The 18,971-nt window shown below is 39.3% G+C and overlaps 2 protein-coding genes across 4 annotated transcripts in view; both read left to right on the top strand.

The window, feature by feature from the left end:
• The window catches only part of LOC137290336 (multiple epidermal growth factor-like domains protein 10), a 71,244-nt gene that overhangs the window by 20,266 nt on the left and 32,007 nt on the right, over nt 1-18,971 (top strand). Inside the window, exon 1 of one of the 3 annotated variants that reach the window (XM_067821182.1) lies at nt 18,309-18,381. The exons of the other annotated variants lie outside the window; for them this stretch is intronic. Coding sequence (XP_067677283.1) covers nt 18,327-18,381 — 55 coding nt within the window. The 5' untranslated portion in view covers nt 18,309-18,326. Of the gene's footprint in view, nt 1-18,308; nt 18,382-18,971 lie in introns of those variants that run through there. 3 annotated transcript variants of the gene reach the window in all.
• Nucleotides 345-10,588, top strand: LOC137291071 (multiple epidermal growth factor-like domains protein 11). The gene is made up of 8 exons (XM_067822349.1): nt 345-424; nt 1,674-1,823; nt 4,662-4,805; nt 5,825-5,977; nt 8,164-8,310; nt 9,812-9,949; nt 10,135-10,237; nt 10,324-10,588. The coding sequence occupies exons 2-8, from the start codon at nt 1,736-1,738 to the stop codon at nt 10,586-10,588; spliced, it is 1,038 nt and encodes a 345-aa protein (XP_067678450.1). The 5' UTR covers nt 345-424; nt 1,674-1,735.

Raw genomic sequence — 18,971 nt, 5'->3', positions numbered from 1 at the left:
CCTCATTAGATCCTCATGATGAAGATAATCTGACTATTTTATACATTTTATTTCTGGAACATAGCAGCATAAATGTGATAATTTCTCAGAAACAAATGCTGGTAATTCGGTGAGTCAATAAATAATATAATAATATTATACAGAATTTATGAACAGGAATGATAATAGACTTTGACCAAGATTTGTAGTTATAGCTCTTATGACTTTCACAAAGTGCAATGTTTTACGTAGATTGAGTTTAGAGTGTTACGGTTTTTTTTCATATCGTACTCAGCATGTAGCTCTGGAAAATACGGTGCTAACTGTGCCAAGGACTGCAGTTCACGACAGTGTATGACGTTTTCTCCAACATGTGACCGATTCACTGGAGCCTGTCCTGGTGACAGGTGTAAGGATGGATGGACGGGGGTGGACTGTACTACAGGTAATGTGAGAGACATTTATGACTTTTATCACATAATTCTTATAGTCCACGTGGAATATGAAGTGTTAATTCCAATATTGCTTGGGCCTTTATGGTAATTGCATTTTTTCCCTGAACAGTCAAATTCAATTCCCGAAAGATGTTAGATTCTGCTGTTCAAGATTTCACATCGACAAAACTTATCACCGAGCATAACAATTTCACCAGCGTCTACACTGACACGGTTCGCCCAGTTGTGCTGTTGTTTTCACAACAACTGACATTTTGTGTCCTTCATCAGCATGCCAACGTCAGATATTGTGAGAATCAGCAACAGGTATTTACGCACCATATGAAGGGTTTGAGTCTGTTTATCTTGGGTGATTATAAGTCACACTGCAGAAACATGGTGGGTTAATAACAATGAAGAGACATGTTCCAGAAGACGGCCTTTAATGAAAGGGGTGCAATTCATTGTGCTTCATGTAGGTTGTAATTCTGTGGGATTTTCACCTGGGTGAACTCTTTTGGTTCAGGCTAAAGCCTAAGAAAACAGAGATCATCACTGATACGCTCTTTATCACCAAAGAACTTGATTGTCATGGACAATGCTCCATATCATAGTGTCATATAACATTGACCAATATTTGGAATCACAAAGTCATGATGTGACACCTTTGCCTCCTTATCACTGCGATCTGAACCCGATTTAATTGATCTAGGGTATCATCGAGACATTGCCCGGAATAACAGAACATACATACGTTTAAAATCTTGTCCACGAATCCATGGCTAAGAATTCACAAGGAACATGGCAAAAATCAGTTACAAAATGTTGTTTGTCGTCAGTACTGACTTCGAAGTGGTTTACAAGAAGCGGCTATCAGTCCTGTCATTATACGGCTGCATTCAGCAGTGAGTCCATGTCTGATTTAGAATCAAAGTGTGATGAGTTTTGTTACCATCCCAAACTGACGAAATGGACATTACACGTGCCTCTCGCTTACCGGGCTGTTACATGACCTACCGCCACACATATGTCACAAATCGTCATGTAGTGTCTGTAAGCAAGGATAATTTGTTAAAGATTTTTCTGTATTTTGGTATGTTTTTCCTATTTACTTTGGCGTTGGTTTGAGCATTTGCGATTATTTGATTTTGAGCTTTTCTAATTTCTAATCCAACGGATTGTAACAAGAATGACAATAGACTTCAATCATGGCGTATCTGTTTTTTTAACTTCTTTTGGAATGAACTGTATCTTCCCCAGTGTGTGCCTCTGGAACATACGGTGCCAACTGTGCCGGAAACTGCAGTTCCCGACACTGTAAGATGTCTTCCAACGCATGTGATCACATCAGTGGAGCCTGTGCAGATAATGGATGTGAGGGCGGATGGATGGGTACAGACTGTACTATAGGTAATGTGGCGACATTTACCACTTGCATTGTCTATATGGGAATATATAATGTTCGTTCGAGTATTTCTCGGACCTTTACGGTAATTCCATATTTTCGCTGAGAAGTCGAATTCGATTCCTAAAGAGATTACTCCTTCCCTTGTCATTCGACCGTTCACGACTTCACTGGTTACACCATAAACGGAATCACCACCGAGGGCAACAGGTATTACACTTTGAGAAATGCAGCTGTAATTAATAACTCATTGAACAGATTCTGGAAACATTACGTTTTACTCTAGTTTTACGCTGCACTCAGAAATTTTTAAGCCATATAGTGGCGAAATATAACGCCTCTGTTCAGCTGATGCACTGTCGGTTTAATAAATGGCTGCAATTTCAAGAATACAGTTCTTCCTAATAGTGGCAAAATTGAAATAAATGGCTATTTGTCTCCTTGGTCTGAGGACATTCCTTATCAAGTATTATCACGTAATGGTCACACACTAACACGGTCATAAAATCAGAAGAATCTAACAACATGTGTGTCATGTCGTTTAAAGCGTCCTCCACACAATTGCAGAATATTGTCAGATCCATTATTATTTTAACAAAAAACATATTGTTATTTGTCATCACATCATGTGTACTTCATTGTAACATTTAAATACACATTATAAAATTCTAGCGAATAATGTCAGATTGCTATTACGCAGTTGGTCAAACATTGTCATTATGTGTTATTTTTTTTTAAAAAAAAGGCATGAAGCGTCCGATTTATATCATTTTCATATGGCTTTATCCATACGTTTGGCAAGCTCGGGATGTTGGTGATGTGAAACAGATTTAATTGAAGAACGAGGGAAGTTAGGAAGCAAGACTGGTCTTTAGTGTGCATAAATCTTCAATGCTAACATTTTACTGCACCTTCGAGACTATGCGAATGGAACCATATATAGACCAAATCAAACCATGTAAATAAAAGATGAATACCATACCTTATTAACATGCCCACAAAAAAACACGTCATAGGGATAAGTATATACCGCTATATTACCATAAGTACTCATCTAAAGAAACAGTCATTCAATTATTGTTCACCCATAACAGTACCGTAGTATAAGAAAGTCCAAATTATTTATGTTATTGTCTGACTCTGGGTCTGAGACTTGTCAGGCTCTTCATATCTTGATTAAATGCACAATGACACTTTGCCTTAAGCGTTGCTTACTAATTTAATTTGATGGGAATGTGTTCCAATTCAGACCTTGTCAAAACTGTAAAATAGATATCATAGTCATAGACACATAAGACCTCGTACATAGATAGGAAATATACTGAAGGGCACTTACCAACTGAAAAAGATCGAAGATACAACAAGAGTCAGTTATGCAATGTCTCAATCATTTCAAGTCTTTGGTAACGTATACAGTAACGAATGTGACCACCTCTAGCAGCAATACACGTCCAGAATCCTGTTTGACTCGTTACTGAGAGCGTCTGCAAGTTCTGTTCGCTGGGTTCGAAGTCGTCTTCTCACCAGGCGATTCAGAAGTGCTCGATGAGGTTTAGAACTGGTGAGCATGCTGGCCATAAAGCAGCTTGTGTATTTTGGGCGTTCAAGAAGTTCTGGACAATTTGTGTGGGGCGTAGCGATGTCGTGCTGCCGCAGAAGTGTTCCCTGTTGTTCCTGGCAAAGAAATAGAATTGCAACGGGTTGAAGAATATCTGAGCGTTCAGGTTTCCACGTATTACGACCAATCGTGTACGTTGTTTCTCACAAACACCTCTGAAGCTTTATGCTCCAAGTGGTATTTCTCTCGGTTGCTTTTGATAGTGATCGATCAGTTATTTGAAAGAGGCCATTCTTAGCAGTCATAGCAATACGGGACAGTGGAGGGACGCTCGTTGGACAAGATAGAGCCGGGTCAATGTTAGCGCTGGAATTTCCAATGGAAGAGACCCGTGAAGGTTTGGGATAGAATAGGCCTTCAGCAACCTATGCTTGCCATAAAAAGCGACTTTGCTTGTCGCAAGAGGCGATTAACGCGATTGGGTGGTCAGGCTTGCTGACTTGCTGTCATCGGTTTTTAATAGCGCAGATTGATGCTCATGCAGTTGATCACTGGATTGTCTATTCTGTACTCGATTATATACAGAGCGCCGCCATATAGCTGGAATATTGCTGGGTGCGGTGTAAAACTAAGATCACTCACTACAGTGAAAGACGAAACGTCTAGAGTCCTGGGATTAGTGTATTTTGGAAGATCAATGTCTAGAAACAGTATCATTAACTTATTTTTATTCTTATAACTTATTCTTTGAAATTGAAATATTGTAAATGCTTGAGATTTGCAAAAAACTTCATTTGTGAATAAAGATCATTGAAGGATATTATGTTATGGCTCTTTGATCACTTTACTATGATCTGGTCACATATCATTATGTGCATTGGGATTGTACTCTCCATCATCTTTGAATAGTTCTTTCAAGAATTTGTCTTCCTTGAAAATCCTATCAAAAACCCGGAGAAACAAAACTGAGGTTGTAATCTTCCTCCTTGATGCAGATTTTTGCACAAAGAAAGTAGTAGCGTACTAGTGCCAATGTATTAAGGTGCAGTTATTAGGCCATCATTTTCCGATATATATATGTCGAAGACTATTCGACAAGGGTAATTAACCAATCAGGTTGCGGGAAACACTCGGTTTACAACTTCTTTTGACCATCAGTTCAGATGAAACAATCCTAATTGGATATGAGTTCAAATGGGGCGACTTTCTTTACATACACGCATTGTATATTCAATCCTATGTCCTGACATAACATACAGTTGAATATGACGATTTTGTTTACTAGAATGCGCTCCCGGGTACTATGGAGCTAACTGTGGAAAAAACTGCTTTCTTCGTAACTGCAAGGAGGACTCCAACTGTGATAGGATACAAGGGCTGTGCGAAGGTGGATGTGCAGCTGGGTATAACGGAACAGATTGTACTGAAGGTATTTTTTCCTAAATCGATGTTTGTTAATACATACATTTGCGGCACCAAGACAGTCTGTGTCTTGCCAAAACATATTAATTTGTGACAACTTTCACTAACCTGCATTGGTTGAACAAAATCATAATATACATTTTCTACCGGTAACGTCATCGGGAGCATGCGTACTGTCTCTGATTGTCAGCTTGTGATATCATACAATCCGAACAGTAGTTAATTATCTTCAAGAATGACTGGCTATTCATTTACAAAATGTAATGTACACAAAAAAAGTTATATCATTCATCTATGTATTAAAGTGGCGTTTCGCTTGTTTGCTTCTTTGTTGTTCAACGCTGCGTGCAACAGTATTCCATCTGCCTGTAAATAGTCGAATCTGGACCAAAATAATCAAGAGTATGAGCTCTCGCATTTGTCATACCATCAAACGTGTCAACAGAGATGATGACATGTATAAACCGCGTGATAGCGTTAGTTGCTCAAGTTCTGCTCAAGTAAGTTTTCGAAATATTTACACGACACGGATCTTCTGCGCGTTTCAATTTTATCTTCGGGGAGAATACATGTGTACGTACATGTCTGCATATAATACATATGTGTGTGCGTATGTGTGTGTGTGTATTACGTCATATAGTATATTCATGTATGTACATGTATGTGTGTCGGTTTCAAATATGTAAGTTATCGAATAAGTATGTAAATAAGAAAGCATTGCTTACCATGAAACCAGCATCTTTGCAGATATTTGCTGCGAAAATTGATTTTTTTCTTAACAGTTAAAATGATGCTGTAAATCAGTAAAATCAGGTAGAAACACATTATGAAAACGGTATGTGATATGAGCAAAATGCACACATTTAAGTACAGTTGATGCTAGTTAGCCTTTTGCATTTCTTTTCCTTTCAATCAGTATAATGATAACAATAAAAAAAACGAATGTGAACACTTAATGTGTCTGGTATATCTCCTTAGTCAGGATGGTAAGGACAATAAGTCACAGCATTTAGTTCTTTGGTGCAGCGCTTGTAAACTGCCCTGACGGAAGGTATGGACCAGGATGTACCGAGTTCTGCAATTCTCGCAACTGTAAAACACTATCGCCTGTCTGTGACGTCACCGGGTCATGTACAGATGGGTGCCGGGAAGGCTGGCAAAACGCCGACTGCAGGATACGTGAGATGTGTTTTGAGAAATCTTTGTTTCAACTGTTCAAGTAATGCCAGTTTGTTCAACAAAATACCAACAAATATGGGTGCATTAAATTTTACTTTATGAAGATACTGAATAGACCAGATAATAATGCCATGCATAAGTATCGGGGAATTGTTGTACATTTAAGTTATTTTTGTCTGATTGTCCTTCTGAGAGGGTATGTAAATCCCAAAAGTAAAACGTACCGTTCTTTTTTAAACAAACGTAGTATTTTTGTTATTTCAAATTTCGGCTAAATGTGACTACAATCGCGAGCATAAATGAGACACGTGGTCTTGAAACGTCTGTGTCCAACAGGATTTAAATTTGACGTTTCATACTTCATTGATTTAGCACTGATAAAGATGTTTAAGAAACGATCATGTAATAATTACTATTTTCAAGCTTCAGCCCGTCTGTGACAAATGGCCGGTTGAACAGCGCCTGCTGTTTCCTGATTAGTAGGGGCCATCTCAATATACCGCGGATGACATTTACCCGCGCCATTTGATTAATCTCGTAATCAAAATCGCCAGTGGTGTTACACGCTGTAACTGCTATGGGAGGAACGGTATTTGCATGCAGGCCATTATCCATGATAGTAAGTTCATGACAGTAAGTGCTTTGTTTTTTAGGCAAAGCTTCTCAGTCAAATGAATTCTGTCTTCTATCCACCATACAAAGATATTACCATTCATTTCCGTGTGATAGTCCCTGGTGTCCTTGGCCTTAGCTCTGAAAACCAGATGCAAAACACAAACAACTATTTAAAGGTCACATGCAAAGTAAAACACAACTTTGCAGAATCTGATGCCTTTTGGTATGCACTTACCGAAACAAATCATCAAAAATGCCAATTCAACCTATCAAGTTGAAAAAAATACTCAATGAAATAGCGTGATTTCAACAGCTATGTTGCGCTGCGCTCATAACGCATGCGCAGTGACTAGGTTCATGGAGCTTGAAACAGTATGCCTGCCCGAAGTATGAGGTTGTGAGCAGTAGTCTAATCTTGGTTTTGTACATACACAAGTAAATAATCTATTCGTTACTTAAAAACAACACATGTTGATTGTGACAAGCAGTCTCTGTCACAGAGAAAACTCAATGTCTGGTTTATTGACACATATTTGTCTGCTGTCTGCAAATGACAATATACAATGAAGAACTTCAATTACTGATCATTTGCAATTTAAAATTAGCACCTACCGGGCTTATAATCCCTAAACAAAGAGACGGCTAAGCGTATCAGCAAATGAACCAGTGACCAATGACAAGGCGTCGTTACACATGAGTGCACGTCCACCGGCCCTGACTGGCTTCCGTATCACGGCTGCTTCCTTTCGAGGGATGTAAACCGAAATACAAAATATTGCACTCTAGATTTGCGATTATACGCTAGTGATTTTGTTTATTTGTTTGCTTTTTTTCACAATCATCAGTGCATTTTATATATTATGAATAAGTGATAACTGTGTTTTTTTATTTTTTGGCTGCATTTTACATTTAACATTAGCTGAGCATTACGTGGTGACAGCCATACCTGGTTATGCCTCGTTACACGCGAGTTACACATTCCGGCGCTATTCCACCGGCTTGTCATCCGTCAGTGTGAAGCGTGAAAACAGAAAATAGATTGCAAAACACCTTTTCCGCGATCGGCCATTATGCTTCATATTTAAGGTCCTGTTAGGTACAAGGAGGCTTCAGGTTTCAGGTTCTGTTAGGTAAAGGGAGGCTTCAGGTTTCAGGTCCTGTTAGGTACAGGAATGTCAGGACCATACGTCTCATTTATGTTTTGTGTTTATCCCTATTTCGAGTTATTTCATCACTCATCGTTATCATATGAACCCAATCGGACTGCCCAGCTGGGATCCATGCAGGTAATACAGGCAATGTAAGACCCCTTGGTCCCTAATATATGGTGATCTGCCTTGTGACTAAACTCACTCACTCCCAATCCTCTTTGCAAACTGGTAGATTTAAGTATATTAACGTTTTATTTGCTTTTATTCACATTCATATTTTCTTTATAGTTGGATTTATAAATACATGTATACATTTTCCACTGAATCAGTATGACGGAAATACTGCCGATATGCGGTTTCATAAACCTCTTCTGTGTGCAAAGATACTTGTCATGGTTATGTAATTTCTTGTACTCTTAGCTTGTCCAAGCGGAACGTACGGTTCTAACTGCAGCAAGTCGTGTGATTCACGTCAGTGTAAAAGTGCACGGACCGTGTGTGATCACGAGTCCGGAACCTGCCCCACAGGATGTCGGGAAGGATGGATCGGAAGAGATTGTACACAGAGTAATGTATCACGAACTTAACTTCCCTCGTTACATACGTATACGAGATGCACAGCTGATTAGTGTATTAAAATGAAAGCGAGTACTAAAGATAATTATTTGTATGATAAAGCTTGTGCCATTAAGTACCAAATATACTGGGTACAGAAAAAGAACAGGACTGTCAAAAATGCTGTGTCATACAGCGACTTGCTGAAGAGGAGCGATATCGGCAAACAATGTGTCCCATAATGCCACAGATACTGTTACGGTTAAAAACCAGCAAATCAGAACAAAGACAAGTCTAAAACATTCACATTTTGTATTATTATGCAAAGAGAGCACGTTATGCAAAGTCACAAGTCAATTTCACAATACCAATTTCAAATACAAGTGAGACAGAATCTAAGGCACTTGGGTCACAAAATATAATAAACCAAACTCACCAAAGTCATGGTGCGAGAGAGGAACTGCTATGCAGAATGTAACACAGCTAGCGGTCTGGCAGCGCTATGAAGATTCTGGCGTTTACGGATTTAGATGATGTATATACTCCAGTAATTGTGTATGTGTCCGTCCCAACACGGCAACTAGCCTTTGTATATACATTCAGTCATTTCCAGAAAGTTCGAACAAATACGACCATCGCCACTAACGTGGAGAGATCTAGAATAACCTCCCGGAAGTAAACAAACACAAAGTCAAGGGCAGATAATTTCTGGAAAGCCTGCTGCCACAATACGAAATGTGACCCGTTATAAATGTGTGCAGCAACCTTTTCTATAACACCGCAACCAGATGTACAAGAGTATACGCCAGGGTCATACTGTGCCTGGGAGAAAACATTCAGAAAATATATCTCTGTGGTTTCAAGCATGCCAAATATCCGAAACAGTGATCAGGAAATACTTCTATAGACCAGTCCGGAATTAACCTGCATGAAAGTTATGGACGAGTTTGGGTGTTCTACGTTGCCGTGAACGTTTTGCAATAAATTGGATACAGGAGGTGGACAGGTGGAAGGTGAAGCCTATTTCACAGGCAGAATCTCACAGACATGTATAACAGGTTTGATGCAAACGCAAGTTTTCCAGGACATGGCTATTGGAAGAAACCCTCCAACTAAAAGCTATTCCAATGTGAAAAATACTGACAAACACGTACATACTCCACAGTGTGGACAATGCGTTCATGATTTGTATGGTCAGGATGTAGCAGTCCCTTTGCAAACTCGGAATCGATGACAAAAAGTCAAAAGTGAAAGGTGTAATACGATTACTCGTAGCTCAGTACCTATCCACTTAACACAGACAACTGATAATAAGTAATTTCACCAATCATTCCTCATATCATGCAATTATGTTCAGTGGAAGATATTCTAGTTATAATGTGATGCAAAACAACCTGCAGTAATGAAAAATAGAATAGATGCTCCACGTTCTAGTCTAAGAGACTTGATATGATTTTGGCAGAATTAAAACATGTTCTAGTACCATCTCATTACCTGAACTGCCTACCACCAGAATGCAAGCTTGGAACTTACGGATCTGACTGCAGTCGCTGTGGACACTGTGACATCACGTGTAATGTTGAAGATGGACGTTGTGCAGGAGAATGTTTGGATGGCTTCACTGGTGACCGATGTGATGTAGATGTCAGAGGTTTGATACCTATTCAATTCTGGTCTTTCATGCAATATGTTTGAACTGAGCAAACTGCAAATCATTATGTTATCTCCAAGCGTGTATGCTGTTAAAATTATATGTAATTATACAAATTGTCAAACACGGTTTGCAGTCTTGTTGTAGACTTTATATCATAGCAAATATATTTCTTACCATTGCAGACTCTGTTGCCAAAATTGGCGTCATTGGAGGAGCTATAGGAATGGCTATAGGCATGCTGCTGGTGGGTGTCGGGCTGTTCACATGTCTTCTGAAACATGGAAGGTAACGTCCTCCATCATAAAAAGATTGAGACTGCTGCTTGATAACATCAACATCTGTAACATTTCCACCATACGTTTCTGTTGCAGGTTGAAATGGATTCCCGCAAATGGCACAGATACAAAGGAAGGACGAAAGACAGGTGACACTGAAAAAATTCCCACTCATACGCCAACTCCAGGCTTGGAAAATCCACACTATACTGAACTGAATGATGTTACGAGGGAAAGAGAGGAGAAGTCAGCGTACGATGTCGTTCAGAGTCAAATGTATGAAAATAATCAAATCTTAGAAAGATTATATCTATTGTATTGTGACTTCCTGATGGCTACACGCGTCTTGCCCCAAGTCTAATGTCACAGTTGGACACTCATATAATTATAACATTTGACCATACATGTACCAAGTGACGGAGACAAGTTGCACATGTTATCAAAGTACTTTTGTCACTGTACAGAAGAAAACACATCAATTATGAAACATACTCGGTTAGATGTAAAATACACGAATAATTATTTAACGGATTTATTACTTTGTATCACATCAACACTGTTATTATATTAAGCAAAGTGTCTCTGTGTCAGTAGTAGTTGGGTAATATTGATACTGGGATGGAAAAAGATCTTGTGTGAACAAACATGTCCATGAAATTGTCATAATTTGCTTGCTTAAAGGTCTTTTCTATAAATTCCAGCTTCAGATTTTTCTCTGTTTCCTTTCTTCATCTATACTTGACCTTTTTCTCTGTGAAGCCATTTACAAGGCACATTATCTCTTTCCCAGAGCAAGTTAAACAAGGACCTGTGTAATGGTTTGTGGTGTGACATCATCCTTTTGCAAAATGGAGAGATTGTTCACTGTAATCTGATTGCGAAACTAACGTCGTTGCATTCCAATGCTAAGTGACACTTATATTTATTTGGTAACAGTGCTCAAAATGTACATTTTGTACGTGTGACGTTAAACATTTACTTACACGCTGTGAACATGCATAGTCCGAGAGGGACAGCATTTTTCGAGGTATATAAGGGGAGCTAACTCTTGTCTCTCATCTCACTAGGAGGAAGACCAGCATTGTGAGTGATGGTCATTGTACTAGCCTTGAGCTCTTGTAAGCTGGACGCTGAGGTTGAATAGTATTGACTTTCTTGTCAAAATCACTGCCAACATAGTGTCTTTCTCCAATCAACTTTTCTAATTCCATGAAATCTGCTGGAATTTTTGGACATTTTGTTTACACACGACTCAATGTCCTGTAAATGAAACTTGAATCATTAAAATCATCACAATAATAAGTTCTATACAATAACTAACGTTTGGAAAAAGTGTAATATTCTATCGAAACTTTACACCAAAACGCATCTATTAACAAGCAGGGTACAAACCTGTGCATTTGGTCGATAACTAGGATGATCCTCTTGCATTTGGTCTGGATAAAAGTTTAGGAGGGATCTGTGAACACATTACATTTCACTTCGATGCCACTATGGGTAGAGGAAGAAGTTTACGTATTGATGAACGAAATCAGGCCCTAGCACTTTTGCAAGATGGAAGATCACAACGATATGTTGCTAGACGACTTAGCGTGCCCCAAAAGGCTATTTCTAACCTTTCCACGATTCCAACAGACTAATTCCGTGCAGGACCGCCCCCAATCTGGAAGGCCAAAAGTAAAATCATAACAAGATGACCGGTACATCAGATTGATCGTTCTCAGGAACAGACATGCCACTGCCACTACGGTAAACAATGCATTTAGTCATGCCAGAGGACGTCGTGTATCTGCCTGAATAATACGTCGCCGATTACGTCAGTATTGACTGTGCGCACGCCGACCTGCCGTTCGACCCCCTCTTACAGCACGTCACCGTCATGCTCGATTGAACTGGGCAAATGGACATTTGAAATGGGGTGCTTACCGATGGTCACGTGTGCTTTTTACTGATGAATATGATTTAATCTGCACTTCAACGACGGTCGCATTTCTGTTTTCAGACGTCAGGGAGAACATTTTGCCGGTGCTAACGTTGTTGAGCATGATCGTTTTGGAGGGGTCTCGGTAGTGATCTGGGGTGTTGTTGCCATGAATGGGAGAACAGACATAGTGGTAGTGAATGGGAATTTGACCGGACAGAGATATTGTGACGAGATACTCATTCCCATTGTTATTCCATTTCTGAGGACCATGCCAGGCAATGTCGTTTTTCAGAATGGTAATGCTAGGCCTCACAGAGCTCGTATTGTGACTGCTTGTCTACAGCAACATGGTGTTAATCGTATGGAATGGCCAGCATTATCACCCGACCTGAACCCCATAGAGCATGTGTGGGGCATCCTTGGGCGTCGTGTTTACAACAGAGTTCCTCCCCCTGCTATCCTTGACCGGCTTCAGAATGCATTGCTACAGGAGTGGCAGAACATTCCTCAGAGGCAGATTGGTCTGTTGGTACGTGGTATGCGACGTCGGTGTAACGCTTGTGTCATAGCAGGAGGTGGACTTACCCGATGTTTGACACTTTTGACACTCACTTTCTCACCCTATTGATGTCTGAGGTTCAATAGATGAACAATGACGAACGTACAGTGTAATAGTGATTCCCGAATACAAAATTGAAATGATTGATGTTGTTATTAATTAGTATCACCAGCCAAATCCGTCATTTTGAAGTAAGATATCGTCATAATATAAAGTGAGTCTAAACTTTTGATGGGTAGTATATTTTATTATCTACTCTCGCTCACTCCTTTGGGTAGCCAAGTGGTTGGGGGAATTTCTATCATCACACCGAAGACCCGGGTTCGATTACCCTCATGGGCAGAATGTGTCCCGCTGTGATGTTGCTACAATATTGCTAACAGAGGCGTAAAACTCAACTCACTTACTCACGCCCCAACTTCATATGCACTCACAAAGTGTTTTACAGTTATGACGTTACGATGCTAATACCTCTGTCACAATAGTATTTGACCTTGCTTCCCTCGAGGAAAGCTGTGACCACACTCGTTTGCTAATGTTGGGTGAGTGATAAATAAAATACTAAACTATGTCCGATGTAACACCATATTTATGAAACGAGTGAATGGTGTAGTATGTAGTAAAGTGAGACATAATTTAGTACTCTCTATATATCTGAGAACTTGATTGCCGCTTTTAGCAATATTCCAGCGATATCGCGGCGGGGGACACGAGAAAATGGGCCTCAAACGTTGTACCCATGTGGGGAATCGAACCCGGATCTTCGGCGTGACGAGCGAACGCTTTAACCACAAGGCTACCCCACCGCCCAATACAATTTGTAAACCATATACTTTATAATAGTTCTGTTGTTTGTTGATTGCACGCGTACTTCTTTGTAAGTCTGATTTCAAAACACTTTTCTTTAAACTTTAACGTGAATAGTGTGTTTATCCTATAAATTTAAAGTTTATGCATCATGCAATTATTGGTCAAAATTATCGGTTTAAATTGTGTATACTGGACTTAATACGTCAGGGATCCTGGTATTGTTAGGATTGATATTTTATCAGTGTGTCAAAAAATCCATTCATTAGTATTCATGATTCCAAAATTTACATATATCCTTATCTAGTTTTGTCCAGTATTATGATCACGTTTTCTCAGATGTGCATTCAAGCATTCAGAACGCACGACTATAAAGGGTTTCATCTGTGATAGTAGCTGTTTGTGGATGCGTTACAGGAAAATAAAACATCAGTGTTATGGGGGAAGCATGCTGTTTTGAGATCTGACATGAACGACAATGTCTGTTGTCTTTTGATGAGGTTTCTCATCTAGATCCTCTTCCCGGTCTGTGGGACGGTGTATCATGATGGCTGTAAGTGTCAGTGTTATGGTTTTGCTTGCCAGCTTCTGCCTCGTTACAGGTAAATATTTTCTTAGCATTGTGTTTCATTACCTACTGTTGGTATTTCTAAACTTTGTGGGAAAATGACGTTACACATAATTAATTTCCTTTAGAAACACAGGATTAAATAAGGACGTGAATGAAAAGGATCCTTTAAAGACGAATCTGTAAAATATATTTTTCAGTGAAAAATGAGTACAGTTAAGCAAGACATGCCTGACTATGATTCTTTCTGCACAAGGGATATATGTATGCAGAGAGGCAGTCGGATAGTGTGTGAGTGAGTGAGTTAATATTTAGTGTCATATCCGCAATATTGCAGCAATAGAATTTGATATATAGTCTGGTTCATAATTATTGAGAATTTTTCTTCTTACTTTGAGCTATCCTAACACCTCAACTCATTCACTGATACTTAAAACTAAGTAATGATATAAGGGAGGTAACTCATCTTGGCCTACTGAGTATAGTACAATTAGAGTTACCTCCCCTGAATTTGTAGCAAACGTCATTTTCCTCAGCACTGTCAACAATGTCTGCTGAAGATAAAAGAAGGTTGATTTTTGAGTTGTGTAATCAAGGAATTGATGATGTAAACACATTGGCAGAGAGAACAGGAACTCCTCTTTCTACTGTGTATAGGATTAGGAAGAATTTTAAAGAGGGAAAGGATTTTGGGCACCAGAAAGGAGCAGGGAGACCCAGAAAATTGGACTTCTCAGATCGCGTCCGGCTGGGAATTTTAGCGTCTAAACAGCAAAGGGCAAGCATCTCCAACATCAGGTATGAAATGATAGAAAGGGGATCAATAGTTGTATCAAAATCTACAGTTAGAAGAAATTTGATTGATCTTAGATGGGAGAAAAAGACTGGAATTCCTCCTCCTCTCATGAAACAAGAACATAAAGACAGGCGTGTTGAGTGGTGTTTGGCACATGAAAACTTTGACTGGGAAAATGTGATTTTTACTGATGAAAGCTCAATATGGGTATATCCCAATAATGTGAAAATATGGACAAAGTCTGCGTCAGCACCGTTGTATCGACGACCTAAATACAGCCCAAAGTTTCATGTATGGGGAGGGATATCCTTCTTAGGAACGACCACGCTGTGTGTGTTTGAGGGAAATCTGACAAGTCAACGTTACACTAACATATTAGATAATTTTCTCCTTCCAAGTGCACATGTGTTTTATGGAAATGACTGAATTTTGCAGCAAGATAATGATCCTAAACACACCGCAAAACATGCCGAGCAGTGGTTTCAGGAGTGAAATGTGACTGCATTACCATTTCCTGCATATAGTCCTGACTTAAATCCCATTGAGAACATTTGGGGGATGATGAAGGAATGGGTGAATCAAAAGGGGTTGACAAAAATTGAAGACATGAAGAGAGAAGTGGTCCGATACTGGGACAGCATAACTCACGAGACACTAACCTCTCTGATAGGAAGTATGCCCACCCGTCTTAGACTGTGCCGTGAAGCTCAAGGAGATTTGATAAAATATTAAATTGTTACCTACACAACATGAAAAGGTCAGTTCACTTTTACAATACATTCAGTTTTATCTGATTTGTTCTCCTTCAATAATATGAAATGCTTTAGCTATTCTCAATAATTTTGAACTATACTGTATATTATATTGTCCTCACAAAGATGACATAAAGATCGGTTTGCATTTATAAATCTTCATTCCTCTTGTTGACAATGTCATAATACATCACTATGAATAGCGGAGAAAGAACTATGCATACTCATAGCCGTACAAACCCGGAGTATGGTTAACGTTGAACATGAACGTGGAGCAGACGAACAAGAAGGGAGGTAACTCTAAAATGACGTGGAATTAGTGCTCTGAACATGAAGTGAATGAAGCGCTCGTAAATGATAGGGGAGCTAAAGCCACATCAGAATGGAAAGAGCATGTAATTAATGGAAACAAATAACTTAATGACCCTAAGTGGGTCACTCAAATAATTAAATCTAAAACGCACAAACCTGTCATCGAAGGACAGTAAAAATTCTGAAATTTCTGGACTATCAAAGGCTTTAAAACTAGTACGCTATGACAAAAACATATTCCTTTAGACAACAGTACAACGGATAGATCATCACCACCATGAGGCAGAGAGGCAGTCGGATAGTGTGTGAGTGAGTGAGTTAATATTTAGTGCCATATCCGCAATATTGCAGCAATAGAATTTGACATACATCATTATTGAAATAATTAAATCTAAAATGCACAAACTTGTCATCGAAGGACAATAAAAATCTGAAATTTCTGGACTATCAAAGGTTTTAAAACTAGTACGCTATGGCAAAAATAAATTACTTTAGACAACAGTACAACGGATTGATCACCACCACTATACTAGGGACCATGGGGACCTTCAGTACTTTTGCTACTTATATGGACCCTAGCTAGATTTATATCAACTCTTCAGCAGCTTGCGAGGGTTGTCAAATTTAGCCAAACCTATTTCATTAAGACATAATAGACGTGTTCATATCACCTGACGATACTCAAGATTTAGGTCGACGTAACATTCACACGCTTGGTTACCTTGAATGGTCCTGTGAGATATACATTACCTGAGGTATGTAAATAACTTATGTCAGTAATACCCTTCCTGCTGTCAGTATCAGAGTGACATTGCCAAACGTTTGAGAAGAACTGTACCTTGTTACAAGAAACTTGTATTCCCCCTCTCCCGAGAGTTTGACATAAATCAATGACAGTGTATATCTAATCACTGCAAAGAACTGAAGTGAGAGTTTTTGATGATCAGCCTGTTTAGCTGGTTTCACATGACCACATGCCACGATTGAGAATACATTCTATATTGGGTTACCGACACACTCAGTCACATCCAAAATACTAAGATCTGCCACCTCTCTTTGTTGTTTTATAATGGCTATATATCAGTACAGTGGATAGCGGCTGGATGGATGGTGTAAATCCAGCTAGAATCCATGCAGGTGGCAAAAGTAATATAAGTCCCTATGGTCCCCTGTATGGAGATCTATTTTCCGTTTGTTGGCTATCTATACCCTATTGTTATGTTTTGTATTGCCCAAATTCAGGTACGAGGTCACATGCTAGTTTCAATTTCAAACTGTGATTATCTAGTTGTTTTATTGCCATCTGACGACAGGTTTTATATTAAATGCATATCCTCTGTAATCGTTAAATTTGTTCTCGTCATGACATGACTGAAATATTGTCTACGTTGAAATTAAAAATAAACTCATTCAAAATACTAAGCAGTTCTATTGATTAATCAAGTGTGGGCCACGGTACAGAAATCGTTCGGCCACGCATTTAATCATCCAAATAATTCACCTCGACCTCCCGATCCGTCGCCACATTTAATCAGATCAGGTTGTTTAAAACTAGTATTCCCACTATGAGGTTATTACATGAACTGTTGGTTATAACTTGTCGAGTGAGGCGAATTTGTGTAACAGGTGACACCACACTTATCTTGTTTGCAGACAATGTATCATTAGATGACTTAGGTTTGATGTTGCTTGTCACTGGTTTAGTGTTGTCTCACAACGAACCAACATGAACTGGTCTTGATAATCCTTTCGTGAGTTTGAAATACACGGACATGATTAAGCCACAAGAGCGTTGATGTTGTTAACTCGAACTACTCGGAACCGGATAAATAGCGTATAATGAACGTTTGACTAATCCGACCCAACCTCAATACTTGTTCTTGTCATCCGAAGGAATTATCTCCAATTTATGGCCGTTATGCAAATAAGATATTTTATGCATATTTTGTATATTCATATGAACCGTTCAGTTCCACTTGTCAAGACAAATTAACCGTACTTCCAACTCTTGACTACGGGAAATTTAACACATATGTTTTACACATTCAGGTAGCTCTTACATACTGACCAGTAAGATTTCATTTTTTGTAACTAACTCGTGTTTCTGGCGATGCCTTACTTGTAAATGAAAACATTGATGTGCATGCTTGGGTTCACCCTGACACAATAGTATCAATGAATTCGTTATTGATAATAGTTGCTACTCGTGGTAACGTTCACTACTGTCGGCAAACAAAATACTGAACGTCTGTGTTGTGTTGATATGAAATCTTACTCGAACGATATTCCCCTTTGTCCCATTCACCCTATGATTGTGTAGACAGTTGCACAGGTTCGTAATCTAGATCCCCTTCCTGGTCTGTGCATCACTGTGTCGCACAATGGCTGTGTGCAACGGTGTTGTGATTTTGCTTGCCAGTTTCACCCTCGTTACAGGTACGTATTTTCTTTGTTTGTGTTTCCCCGCCAACTCAGGGTAGCATAGATTTGGTATTTCTAAACTGTGTGGGGACATGACGTTATTTACGAGTACCTACAGAGAACGGTAGACAACCGTTATTTGGCCTATTTGCCATGATATTTGCTCTTATGAATGTATGTGTGCGTGCGTGCGTGCGTGCGTGCGTGCGTGCGTGCGTGCGTGCGTGCGTGCGTGCGTGTGTGTGTGTGTGTGTGTTTGTGTGTGTGTGTATGTATGTATTACACACAGTTATGCTAATGACGATTATCCCCACAAGACAATCAAGCATTGCCAGTGACGTCCTGAAAGTAACACTGGTAACTTCACTCACGCCATGGAGTGAATCGATCAGGGTGTCCAAGATACAGGTGTTTACACACATTTATCACTGGAATCGTATTTGTACTCACTCGTCAAAAGTCAGGTCTCTTTGTTGACTTTACGCGTGTTACCACCCGAGATTACTTCCTGTTTAACAACATCACCAGCCTTTCTCTTGTATGAATGGGGTCATGATTGAATACTTTCTAAATAATTACTTTTTTTGTACAGTGTTATCCTGGAT

The sequence above is a fragment of the Haliotis asinina genome, chromosome 7, assembly GCF_037392515.1.
Source record: "Haliotis asinina isolate JCU_RB_2024 chromosome 7, JCU_Hal_asi_v2, whole genome shotgun sequence".
Taxonomy (NCBI): Eukaryota; Metazoa; Mollusca; class Gastropoda; order Lepetellida; family Haliotidae; genus Haliotis; species Haliotis asinina.
Note: the sequence above shows the minus strand (reverse complement) of the source record. Positions and strands in the feature narration are given on the sequence as shown.